Source organism: Arachis ipaensis, chromosome B2 (genome assembly GCF_059453495.1).
Source record: "Arachis ipaensis isolate K30076 ecotype BB chromosome B2, ASM5945349v1, whole genome shotgun sequence".
Classification (NCBI taxonomy): Eukaryota; Viridiplantae; Streptophyta; class Magnoliopsida; order Fabales; family Fabaceae; genus Arachis; species Arachis ipaensis.
In genome coordinates, this window is record NC_142437.1 from 24081964 (window position 1) to 24095128 (window position 13165).

The 13165-nt window shown below is 35.1% G+C and overlaps 1 protein-coding gene across 1 annotated transcript; it reads left to right on the forward strand.

Moving 5' to 3' along the window:
- Positions 1–5508: 5508 nt before the first annotated feature.
- LOC107625114 (E3 ubiquitin ligase PQT3-like) lies at positions 5509–12864 on the forward strand. Its single transcript, XM_088505053.1, has 15 exons — positions 5509–6449; positions 7126–7222; positions 7435–7519; positions 7607–7773; positions 8111–8187; positions 8288–8344; positions 8458–8614; positions 8696–8847; positions 9042–9206; positions 9310–9612; positions 9710–9751; positions 9956–10205; positions 10286–10408; positions 11454–11526; positions 12281–12864. The coding sequence occupies exons 1-15, from the start codon at positions 6284–6286 to the stop codon at positions 12587–12589; spliced, it is 2223 nt and encodes a 740-aa protein (XP_088361179.1). The 5' UTR covers positions 5509–6283; the 3' UTR covers positions 12590–12864.
- The last annotated feature ends 301 nt before the right edge of the window (positions 12865–13165 follow it).

The window sequence follows — 13165 nt, forward strand, 5'->3', positions numbered from 1 at the left end:
AGGTCAAGATGAACGCGAAGAACAACTCGAAGATCAAGATGAACACTAATAACAAATTTTTGAAAAATTTTGTAATAACTAAATAAAAACCAATAACCTCTTAATTTATGAAAAAGCAAAAATAAAAACAAAAATAAAAATAAATAAACAAGCAAAAATAAAAAATATTTACAATAACCAATAATAAGGCACACGTTTGCAATTCCCCGGCAACGGCGCCATTTTGATGAGAGAACTTTTGCGTGGTCTAGAAATTTGCAGATAAATCCTCGTTGCAAGTATAGCTTCTAAACCAACAAAAGTCCTTTCATACAAACGTGTTGGGTGTCACAAGTAACAAACCCCTTTGAAATTGATAACCGAGTATTTAAACCTCGGGTCGTCTTTTCAAGGAATTGCAGGGAGGTATGTTCTTATTATTGGTTATGAGTTGTAAATTGGGGTTTATTAGGAGGTAAGGCGGGAATATATTGAATGACAAGTAAAATAAAATAATAACAATAAAATCTCTTGGCAAGGTATGGAGAACTGGAAGTCTTATCCTTATCAATTGCGATGAGAATTGGGTTTTAATCCCACTTTGTTAACCTCTAACTATGAAGGTAAATCAAGAGGATTAATTAGCTTAATCCTCATGTTCTAGTCAATTCCTATGGAAAGACTAGAGTTATTGGAGCAACTCCCAATTTCAACCACTGCTTTATTTGACAGCTCAAGCGTTACCAATAAATCAACCAAAGCCAAAAGGGAAAAATCTAAAATATTTAAATAAAGGAAAGCAATCATAGATCTGAAAATACCTCAAATTAGCACTAATAAAGACATCAAATGTAACATGGAAGAGTTTATAAATTAAATTGGAAAAATAAATAAAAGGAACATTGAACCTGTGATCGCAAAAGATGAAATAATCATGAAGTGAAAAGAATCCTAATTCTAAATCCTAAGAGAGAGGAGAGAACCTCTTTCTCTAAAAACTACATCTACTCCTAAAATTGTGAATATGAAAGCCTGATGATGAATGGATGCATTCCCCCACTTTATAGCCTCTAATCTGTATTTTTTGGGCCGCAAAACGGGTCAGAAATAGCCCAGAATTCGCTGGTTGCGAATTCAAATGCGCTGGTTTCCGTCACTGCGACGCGGCCGCATGGATCACGCGGTCGCGTCGCCTAGCGTCAAGGAAACTATAGCATATTATATATCAAATCGAAGCCCCGGACGTTAGCATTCCAACACAACTGAAACCGTGTCATTTGGACCTCTGTAGCTAAAGTTATAGCCGTTTGAGTGCGAAGAGGTCAGGCTGGACAGCTTAGCAGTTTCTCCAACTTCTTGTATTCCTTCCATTTTTGCATGCTTCCTTTCCATCCTCTGAGCCATTCCTGCCCTATAATCTCTGAAATCACTTAACACACATATCAAGGCATCTTATGGTAATAAGAGAGGATTAATATTAGCAATTATAAGTGGGTAAAGAGTAGAAAAAAATCACTCAATTGAGCACAAGATAAACCATAAAATAGTGGTTTATCATCCACCCAATTAGCCATGCCCTCAGGAACCTGGGAAGACGTCTCAACAATGTTCTTGCGAGAAGACATGAGGTCAACTAGTCCTACAGCAAGAAGAAAAGAAAGCAGATTACTAACCCAAAAAACATCTCGGATAAAAAACAGAACAGCTCAGACAGGCATGACATAGAGCAATGCAAGCAACAAAAGAAAACCCAAGGACCGACGCTAAAGATCCAGGGGCATCCTTTGGGGGCAAGATAGGGAGCGAGGACTCAAGGAAACCTACAAGTTACATCTCTACACGACCTAACAGGAAGACAACACTCCGAGAGGAAAACCATGAAGAAAAGCCATCGAAATAATTACCTCCCAAATTCACAGTTTCGGACGAAACTACCAAGTAACAAAAGCGTCAAGAGGAAGTCAAGAGGAAGTCAAGAGGGAGTCATCAAAAACGCCACCTTTTCTAGAGAAAAAACACCCTAAACAAAGACGATTTACGAAGATAAAAAAGGTACCAACTTTCTACGAAGGTTCATCGGCAAAATTATCAAACATAGCGAAAGTCATCAAAAGGAGCAATCTTTTGGGCGAAGCAAACAGGTTCATAAAAGCCAAAAAAAACATACAGTATAGCGACGAGCAAGCACAATGAAGCATAAAGATTCAAGCTTTCAAACATGCATTTAAGCAAAACCAAAACTTCACCAGGAACTAAAGGCAAAGAAGGAAAAAAGTGGCAAAAGGAAGAAAAATCAAACCTGGAGGAACAGGAGAAAACCCTGAAGAAAAGTTGAGAGCAGAAGCAATAGAAGAGCCACCCCTCGAACAGAAAGCCTCACGGAAGTAAGAAACAGAAGGCAAAATCCAGAGTCACCCACAAAAGAAGCAATAACCTAACAATATCGCAAGGAGAAACTATAAACTCCAGGCGAAAACAGAAAGAGAGAAAGAACAGGGAGGTTACGAAGAAGAGAAACCGTTTCCTGAGTGTAAAATTCAAAAATAAAGAAGTTAAGGGAAACGGGGCAATTAAAAACCAATTAATGAAGGTATTAAAAGCCCCGCATATTCCCAAAGCCAGGAGCGCTAATAAAAAAGCACGCGCTTTTTTAAGAAGCAAAGGAAACGTTCCGTATTCAAAGGAAGAAAAAGCTCTACAAAATCGACAAAATGCTCGAGTTCGACTTTCAAACGGAGAAGGATCGAAGTCCTAAAAACTAAGACTCGACAGAAAAGAAAGACCGAGCTCGAGCAGGGGCACTGTTCATACCCTGGGTCAAGCTGTCTGACCCGGGATGGTTAGCGGCAAAGCGACCGACCTTCTCAGGTCAGATCATCCGATCTCTTCTCAAAGAGCTCGGCCAAATTACCAGAAAAGCCTAATAAAGGGCCCAAATAGAGAAATGCGACCCAAATCCAAAGACAGTCCAAGCCTACTGGGATAAGGGCGGTTCCCTTGAAGATAAGCTGCCTCAACTCAAAAAGATAAGATAAGATAAGATAACTAACTTATCTTATCTAAAAGGTCACTCTACAACCACTATAAATACGCTGGAGCACCCAGGTATAACTCATACTCTGATTCTACTAAAAACCTACTTAATACCCTTGCTAACTTAAGCATCGGAGTCCCTTGCAGGTACCCCCCACCCTCCGATGGTGAAGGATCAGCAGTGCAGCCAAGCTCAACAAGTCGGACACGATAGCTCCGGCCTCCACTTACAGCCGGACACGTCATCTCCGATCAGCACAGAAGATCTCATCCGAGATCGACCTACAGTTTCAGATAACCCTCGAAACAGACTGCAAGGTACTTGACCATCTCCAGGAGCTATTGATACATCATTGTCCCAACCTGCAGGATGTCTCAGGGAAAAGCTTTCCTGCCTCTCAGTCAATTCTCAAATTATATGGAGATTCTTTGCTGAAGAAATGCTGGCAGATGAAGGACCCACTGATTTTGTCCAAAATGTCCCACGTCCGCAATATCAATGATGACGGACTTTGGATTTCATGACTCAAGAAAGTACAATTGCTTTTTCTGTCCATCATATTCAACAAGTAATGTGTTTCCGTCTCTCCTAAATTTATTGCATGTTGTCCAAATATATTTTCTGGTTCTCTAATTTGTAATTTTTTTATGACTAAAATGGTAGCTTTTAAAATTCTTGGAGACTAATTTAGATAAGGGAGTCACTCAGATAAAGACGCCTAAAACGTCTTTTTTTAAAGATGATTTTTAGTAATTAAAATTTAATATATATATAATCGATTGAATCATGTTATTTTTGTCAAAATTAGGCTAGACAAATTGATTTAATCGAAAAAATGATGAATCAAATCTTGAACTAGTCTAAATTAATATTATTTTTTTATAAAAAATGACTACAATACCCTTATTATAGAGAATGATTAAAATACTCTTATTATATATATATATATATATATATATATATATATATATATATATATATATATATATATATATTAATTTTAATTTTAAAAATTCTAAATCCTAACCATACCATAGAAAAATAAAGGACTAAAATTTAGGATTCTCAAAATTAATATATATAATAGAAGTATTTTAGTCATTTTCTATAATAGGGCATTGTAGTCATTTTCTATAAAAAAAATAATATTAATTTAGATTAATTCAAAATTTGATTCACCATTTTTCGGTCAGATCAATTTATCTAGCATAATTTTGACAAAAATAACACGATTTAATCGATTATATGTATTAAATCTTAATTATTAAAAAACATCTTTATAAAATGACGTTTTCAACATCTTTATCTGAGTGACTTTTTTTAGATAATTATTCTGCCAAAAAATAAACTGAAAACTAATTTTTTCTATCAAAATAAAACTTTAAAAATTAATCTATATATTAATTTTTTTAAAAAATTAAAATATCCACTTTTAAAATTGTCATAACTTATTTGAGAAATTACTCTATTATAAATTAATCATATTCAAACGGGCATAAAATGGTGCTCCAGATAAGGAAAGTCTAGATAGAGTATCAACACTCCAATAAATTTTGTTTCTCTCTTTCTTCCTTTAATTCAGGGAATCTAATATGGTGAAAGTATCTAACGGTCTTTAAAAGATCAGGATGTTTAGAAAAATTTAAAATAAATTTATAGTAAAATTACAAATATATTAATATAATAGTTACAAATTTATCACATGTTCTTGTCATTTTTCATTTTTATGCTTCTTTTATTTTAGATATTTTTTAAATAAATAATTTATTTATTGATATATAGTTTAAAAAATATTTATATTTTTTATTATTTATATCATTATCATTTCTAATAAAATAAATAATAAAAAAAATATTATACGATCAAATTATTTTTATAACCAAAAATCAATTAAGTATTTTTTTTATATTTCTTTTGTTTCTTCTCTATTAGACCAATTAATTTTATTTAAAATAATAAAATTTATATTACATCAATTTAAATTATTTTTCCATCCATTTTAATTTAAATTATTGTAATAAATAAATAAATAAATTATTGATATATAATTCTTAAAATATTTTAAATTTTAAAAAGATGTGTATTAATAAAATAAAAAATGTGAATATTTCAAAAAATATCTAAACAAATAATTACTTCAATTAATTTATTAAAAAAATTATTATTAACAAAAATTTATCGACCTATATTTATCAAACTATATTAAACTCTTTCTGAAATTTTAATATTTTAAAATAAACATCAAATTTTAATTTTTAATATAATTAAATAATTTTAAAAATAAAATTGTATTTTTGTTTTTCAATACTAATACCAAAAATATTATTGTTTTTGTAATATTAAAAAAATTTTTTAATCTTTCTAAAAAAAATTAATTAAAAAGAGTAAAAGACGTTAGTCCATGCTAGAGCTGAGCGTCAAAAGAACGCGTACCTGAGAACACGGGATAGAAGGGTCTATATATACTATAATAATAAAACAATTTTCTCTATCCTCAAAATCAAGCAACGTGATTTCTCGGCCTTTGTCTCAGAAATCCCCAAAATTTCCATCCCAAATTACTTTTCTTTCATCTCCTTGCATTCGTTCTACACTTGATTATGCTCTTCTCTTTCCACGCCTCAAAGCCAAACATTTCCGAACTCTAGCCCTAACCCTAATTAATCATTCTCCCCTTCTCCTTCAACCGCACGCGGAGTTGTTCGTGATTCTCTCATTCGAGAGTTTCGATCGCAGAGGCTCCGAGTTCGCAGTTTCGCCTCCTTCACGTTCTTCCTGAGTTGGGTCGGTTGTCGAAGCGCGACCGTCGGAAATTGTTGCTGTTCTTCCTGCTATCGATTCGACGATTGCATCGCTCACAGCAGTTTCTGTTTCCACAGAGGGGCTTCGACGGAGATTCTTCTCTTGGATCGTATATTCTGAATGCGTAACGGAATTTTGTGAAGAAGTTCAAGATTCCGCGTTGATTTTTGCTGGCAGAAGAGAATTCTAGTAGTGTTCGTGCTCTCAGCCTCAGCCTCGGCTTGTGGGTTCGATTTGATCGATCTTAACCCTAGTAATTTGCAAGTGGAGGACAAAAACAGAGAAAAGAAGAAAAAAGAAATAGAGCTTTGGATATTGTATTGTACTGTACTACTGTTTGTTTTGTTTTGATTTATTTAATGTCAAGGGCCATTCTAGTTTTGGAATTTCATAGGCCCTTTTAATTCGTTTATTTTTGTTATCATTGATCTTAATCTTTTTTTTTTAAATAGAAAGAATAAATATACGATGGCGGTGTATTATAAATTTAAGAGTACAAGAGATTATGATTCAATTCCCATGGACGGTCCTTTCATCTCTGTTGGAACATTGAAAGAAAAAATATTTGAATCCAAGCATTTAGGGAGGGGTACTGATTTTGATCTCGTGGTAACCAACGCCCAGACCAATGAAGGTTGGTTCTGAGACTTTTTAATTAAAACTATTGAATTCTCATTAAGATAGCTGTTGTTTGGGTGGCGATACCCTGAGTTTGGGGGGTTAATTGTAAAATTAAAATATGGAACTATTGCTTTCGTGGTTAAACTCTCGGTGTTTATCATGTTCCTCTCAAAGTAAACATTTTTGCTAGTCTTGGCTTTCAGGAGTTCATGGTGTTGAAGTTGAGTTTGATGTTTTATTTTCATGCACTGACAGTGTTGTTTTACACTGATGTCCAATAAAAATCAGGGAATTGTTGTGTTGTGATTGACAGTTAAATAGGCAATTCTCATCAATTCTATTGGTTAATAAATATATAAGATTACACTGTCAGTACACGAGAATCACTTTACTATGAAATTCTTGGTTTTTGTAGTGTTTTTTATTTGACTAACATTGGCCTCCACCTCTTCTATTGCAAAAATCAAACGAAAAGACAACGAGAAAATAGGAAATCCTCAAAGTTAAAATGCTTAGAATGTAGGCCAGGGTGTTGAGAATTTGAGTTCCAGTGAGGTTGTAAGCTAGTTGTAGGAATTACAAGCGCCCAAACCTTGAAGGATTTGCAGCATGGTAGTTAATATATATAATTGCCTTGATGAATGGCATATTCAGTGTTTTATAGCTGCTCTGTCTCTTTGGAATTTCAGAATATCTTGATGAAGCAATGCTGATTCCTAAAAATACCTCGGTGTTAATTCGTCGGGTTCCTGGTCGGCCACGTTTACCAATTGTTATTGAACTAGAGTATTATCTCTAACCTTTAATCTTATTACTGTTGTTGGTTTTTGGACTATTGTCATGCATCATGCATGTTGGTTCTTGAAATGGGTAGTCATGGGCTTGCTATTCTCATCTTGATACTTCACGTTGTAGTCAAACAGTTTTCCCAAGAAACTACCCTTTTGATTTGTGAGAAAAATTCTGCGTTGAGTTGCTACTTTCCTTGGCTTTTGCAGGCAAAAAAAGGTGGAAAATACGGCTATGGAAGTCGAACCTGAAAACAGCAGCTTACCAGCTGAAGATGCATCTGCTGTAAAATATGTAAGTCCCTTTTTGCTTTCCATGCGTTTTATTTAATAAACAATTCCACTTCATTCCTATTTTATTTACCTTCTCATAACATGACAGCCAGAAGATTCAGATTGGGATGAATTTGGAAATGATTTGTATGCGATTCCTGATGTACCACCCATTCAATCAAGCAACTTAATTCCTGAAGCTCCTCCAACCAACAAAGCTGATGAAGAAAGTAAGATAAAGGCTTTGATTGATACTCCTGCCTTGGATTGGCAACGGTGAGTATCCACTTTCCTTCAGTTGTCTTTCTTTATTCTTGGAATCAGCATAAAAAGGGATGATGACTGTAAATATGAATATGAATTACTAATAAGTAACTTTGTATTCTTTTTCACCTGCAATAATATGGTCAATAATCTCTGGTGGAAGGGATTGCTCATTCTGGAATCAGCACCTGTACTAGAGGAGCAGTTGTTTCTTATTTACCATCATTCCTGCATAAGGATTTCTGCAGAAAATTTCATTTCACATACCAAATGTGCTTTGTTTTGGTGAAATCATTGTCACTCTAGACTTCGCCATATCTAAATTCTAAAGTTTCCTTTTGGCATGCAGTCAAGGATCGGACTTTGGTGCTGGTAGAGGTTTTGGAAGAGGTATGGGTGGACGGATGGGGGGTGGTCGTGGTTTTGGTGAGTCTCCTTTTCCTATTCTATACAAGTTTGAGTCACTGCCTGCTTTGAATACAGATTTTGATATTACTGTTCTAATGCTTATTCACTTACTGAGCAGGGCTGGAGCGGAAAACACCTCCTCAAGGCTATGTATGTCACAGGTGCAAGGTTCCTGGTATTTCCTAGACTCTTATTATTATCAGGGAGAAAAAGGGGCGCTAAATCTGCTTAAATTGTTGGATGGCATTGTCGGTTATGCTTAGCTTACTTATTAAACTTTTTTTGTAGGCCATTTTATTCAGCACTGCCCTACAAACGGTGATCCAAATTATGACATCAAGAGAGTTAAACAACCTACTGGTATTCCGAGATCCATGCTGATGGTGAACCCACAAGGTTCCTATGCTCTACCAAATGGTTCAGTAGCTGTATTGAAGCCAAATGAGTGAGTACATGTTGGTTCTTTGTCTCCATTCTGTCATATGTAGGACTAATATTGTATTTCTCACATAATCCTGCTAAACAGGGCTGCTTTTGAGAAAGAAATAGAAGGTTTACCTTCCGCCACACGTTCTGTTGGGGATCTACCACCTGAGCTCCACTGCCCCTTGTGCAATGATGTGATGAAAGATGCTGTGCTGACAAGCAAGTGCTGTTTTAAAAGCTTTTGTGACAAATGTATGTTTCTTTGTCTTCCTGAAGAAGTCCTGGTTCTTAGAATTTGAGTAAATACTTACGCTTTTAAGCTTATAATTCTTCATTAAGCAAGTAAAGAATGCTTTAGATGATATAATCTCTCCTCAGCATTTCTTCCCAATGTACAAACATCTCAGATGAAGTTTTGTAAATATCATTCTGAAAATTCTTTTCAGGTATTAGGGACTATGTTATCTCCAAGTCCATGTGCATATGTGGTGCAACAAATATTCTTGCAGATGATCTTTTACCAAATAAGACCCTAAGAGATACTATTAATCGTATATTGGAGTCAGGCAATAGCAGTGCTGAAAACGCTGGGAGCACCTTTCAAGTTCAAGGTTATTGAAACTATTTATCATGTGACTCTTACGTGGACTTTATTTGGTTAAAAATTTATTGAAACTAACATGCAAATTGCAATTGTTTTCTCCTCCTTTCTAGATATGGAGTCTGCTCGTTGTCCACAACTGAAGCTTCCATCTCCAACCTCATCGGCTGCATCTAAGGGAGAACCAAAGGTTTCACTTGTTCATGAAGGAATGACACATGTACCAGAAACTGTTGATGATAGAAAAACAGTTTCTGCTCCAGCTCCATTGCAAACATCAGAGCAAGTGAAGCCCAGAATGCCTGATGTAAGTGAAGCTACACATGAGTCGATGAGTGTAAAGGAACCAGCCTCACAAGGGAGTGCTCAGTTGGTTGAGGAGGAAGTCCAGCAAAAAATGGTTCCTGCTGAGGCAGGTAATGTAGATTGCTCATCTCACCCTGTGTAAGACATGTAATAATTTATTTTCTTTGATCACAATCTCATTTGTAGTTTCAACTTTAAACTTTGCAGGAAAGAAGAAAAAAAGGAAGAAAGTCCATTTGCCTGCAAATGGTAAATCTACTCTCCTGCATTCGAATCTATATATTTATGTTCAAATCTGGACATGTATCTGTAACTTTTCCTTTATATTAAACTTTGCAAACCGGATTGCTGCTTGAACATTCGGGGGAGGAGTACAATACAGAGGTCTTTTTTTTTTTTTTACCTCTATTTATGTTATTTGTAACAATGTCAAATTATTTTTATCTCTTGCAGATTTTCAGTGGAAAACCCCACACGACCTTGGGGCTGAGACCTACATGATGCCAATGGGCCCAGCACCTGGTTACAATTCATACTGGAATGGCATGCAACCTTGTATGGAAGGATTTATGGGACCATATGGTGGCCCGATGCAAATGATGGGTTATGGCCTGGGCCCCTTGGACATGCCATTTGCAGGTGGTCTGCTTCATGATCCATTTGGCATGCAGGGTTACATGATGCCTGTTGTTCCACCTCATAGGTATATACCTTTTTTTATTATCAAAATTTGTCTTGCATATTTAGATAATTACTATTTTAGAAAGCTAAATTATTGTTTAGGGATCTTGCTGCTGAGTATGGCATAGGGATGAATGTTCCACCTCCAGTTATGAGTAGAGAGGAGTTTGAAGCTCGGAAAGCTGATCGTTGTAGAAAGCGTGAAAATGAGAAACTGATTGATAGGTAAAACAGAATTACTCCTGGATGGCGATTCATTTTATTTTATATATATATATATAATCAATTGACACTAGTGTCGATCTAAGTAAATATTCATTGTTCAACTTTTTATTCGTGTAATTTTTTAAAAAATCAACGGTTGGATTAGAAACTTATATATTATAGATCATCTTAAAAATATTTTGTCAATCTAAAATCATTTGTTATATCTTTTATGCACTTGAAAATAATGTAATATGTTTGTTCAAAATATACATAGATAAAGAGGTCTTCAATTACATGTTTGTTAATGTTTGATCTTGGTAAAATGTGTTATAGATGATCTTTATTATTTGTTAGTGTGATCCAATAGTTGGATTGAAAAATATATATCCTATAAATAGTTATGAGCGCCACCCAATTTGTCGACTTCTCTAAAAATGATGGAAAAAGAATAGACTCTTTAACAAGAGAAAAAATCTTCTATGATGAATTCAATAATTGTTGGAACTCTTAAAATGAAGGGGAAAAACCGAAGCAATGATATTCTAAATAGGGCAGAACTTCTAGATAAGGGATTTATGCCATTGGATATATTCCAAAAAATGAATTAGATTATGATCACTGTAATTTTATTTAAACTGACACCTATGTCATCCCATAAATATATATGGAATTTAAACTTAACAGTGAAATGTCTGTTACCACTGAGTTATATCTGTTTTAGACATGATTGCTCGTCTATGTGATCTTTTGCATATTTCTTCTGTATTTTGACTCTGTTTTGTTTACGATTTAACATAATTTTACTTTCTAATAGTTATGATTTGTAGCGGGTACGGCTATCCTTTTTCCGGGGTTAATAAAGGACAAGGGTCGCATGTTAATCTTAGCAAAAGCTTTGGTTTACAAGATAATCTATTCTTTATTGACGTTGTCTAATGAATTTTTTGTTGCCAAATTTTCCAATGTTATTGTGGTTCTTGTTGCTTGTAATTTTATGTGGGTTATTTTCGAGGTATTTCTGTTTTGTTTATCATTGTTAATGAGTGTTTCTTTAATGAAATAGGGATTTCTCCAAAGATCGAGATTTTGGTAGGGAAGCGAGCAGTATTGGGGATGTTCCTATGAAATCAAAAACTGTATGTGCTTTTTGTTCTCTTATTTTGCCTTTATTTATCTGTGGACTTGTATGCATCATTTACCTTTCTAGGTTTTTCCCACTAAATTTTGGTAGAAACTTGAACCTTGAGCTTGAACAGTAATTGCTTTAGATGATACCATTCACTGTTTTGGCTTCTTAAATGAGGATAGTAGTCTTAGCAGTTAGTCTTGCTTATTTTACAGAGTACTATTCTTGTTGGTCATAAATGGTTGAGGGAGCAGTGCCCACTCAGAACCATATATCTCTAATCAACAACCACCGGTTGGTTTAAAGTTGATTAAAAGGGAATTGGTATAACTAGATTAGAGTTGCATTGCTGCACTTGGATGGTAACAGTAATGTGATTAAATTTATATGCTCTCTCTGAGTTCAGAGAATCAGAGTCTCTTTAGCGATCATTTATGGACTATTGTTTTTCGATATTCTTTGACCTATGATACCTTTAGATTTATGCCTTTTATCCTGGTTGCAAGGGTTCTGTTCATAATTGTTGTCCACTAATGAGGACAGGGTATAGTGATTAAAATTTAACATTTCTAATTTTTGTCTATATGGTTTTAATAACTAATATATGGTCCGTACTGCATTATTTATTTTTCGAACATAAAACAAACAAGCTTGGATCAGTATATTGTTAGTCTGTTTTGTGGCAGTTAAATGTTTTATTTGTCATTCTTGTCATGTCATAGATCTGCCTTTTGAGAGTTAAACTTCTAGTCTATATTATGCAGGGTCTAGAAGTTGTAACAAGGGTAACAAGGATGAGTGTGTCACCTTGTGCGCCAAACAAAAACAAACACAAACTGCTCAAGAGAAAAGCTGACTACCATGTGGATTGTAATCGGGAATGTGAACGTGACCATGATCATAATCGCGACCAGAGAGACCACCGTGATCGAGAAAGAGGCCATCACCACCGTCGCCACCACTGGTCAGAATCCTCTTCCCGGATGTCATCTGAACCACTAAAACCTCCTCAACTGCACCATCATCTGCAGCTGCAGACCGCAAACAGAAGGCCAGTGTTTTCTGCCGCATAAGCTTCCCCGCTGAGGAAGAAATGACCAAGGAGGATCCGAGTTCCAAGGTCATGGCACGCTTGTAATATGAAGAGATATTACAGCTAGAAGCGAACCTCGCTCCTTGATGTACTCTTTTTTCCGACATCATGGTTTTTTTCCAAAAAGGGTTTTCCTGAAGGGGGTTTTAATGAGGCATCACAGCGAGGGCTAAGGGGCAGAAATTTCAATCCCTTAGTAGCAAGAGAACCCTTGTAAAGTCACATTACATTAGTAATAATATCTCTCTTTATATCTCTTTATCTCTTTCTTTAAAATTTTCATTTATTATTACTATGATACGCACTGATTTAAGCTCGGAAAAGCGCAAAAATCCATTGACCGACCTACATAGTCGGCAAGATAAAGCGACGAGGTACAAGTCAGTGTAAAGAGGTTATAAAAGTCGATCATAATGTCTCGGAGATAATGTATCTAACGACTTAAAAGTCGGTTATCCCGAGTAGTATAAAATGCATTGCAAGAATAACCTAAATTACAGTAACGATTCAATAAACAAAATTGAATGTAAGAAATTCAGCGAATGAAAAACAAAGA

Bases quoted from the DNA above. Each gene is read 5' to 3' on its own strand.
- LOC107625114 (XM_088505053.1), top strand. From the start codon at position 6,284: ATGGCGGTGTATTATAAATTTAAGAGTACAAGAGATTATGATTCAATT. The intron at 10,409-11,453 runs GTAAAACAGAAT...TTAATGAAATAG, and splicing joins AATGAGAAACTGATTGATAG to GGATTTCTCCAAAGATCGAG. The intron at 11,527-12,280 runs GTATGTGCTTTT...TATATTATGCAG, and splicing joins TTCCTATGAAATCAAAAACT to GGTCTAGAAGTTGTAACAAG.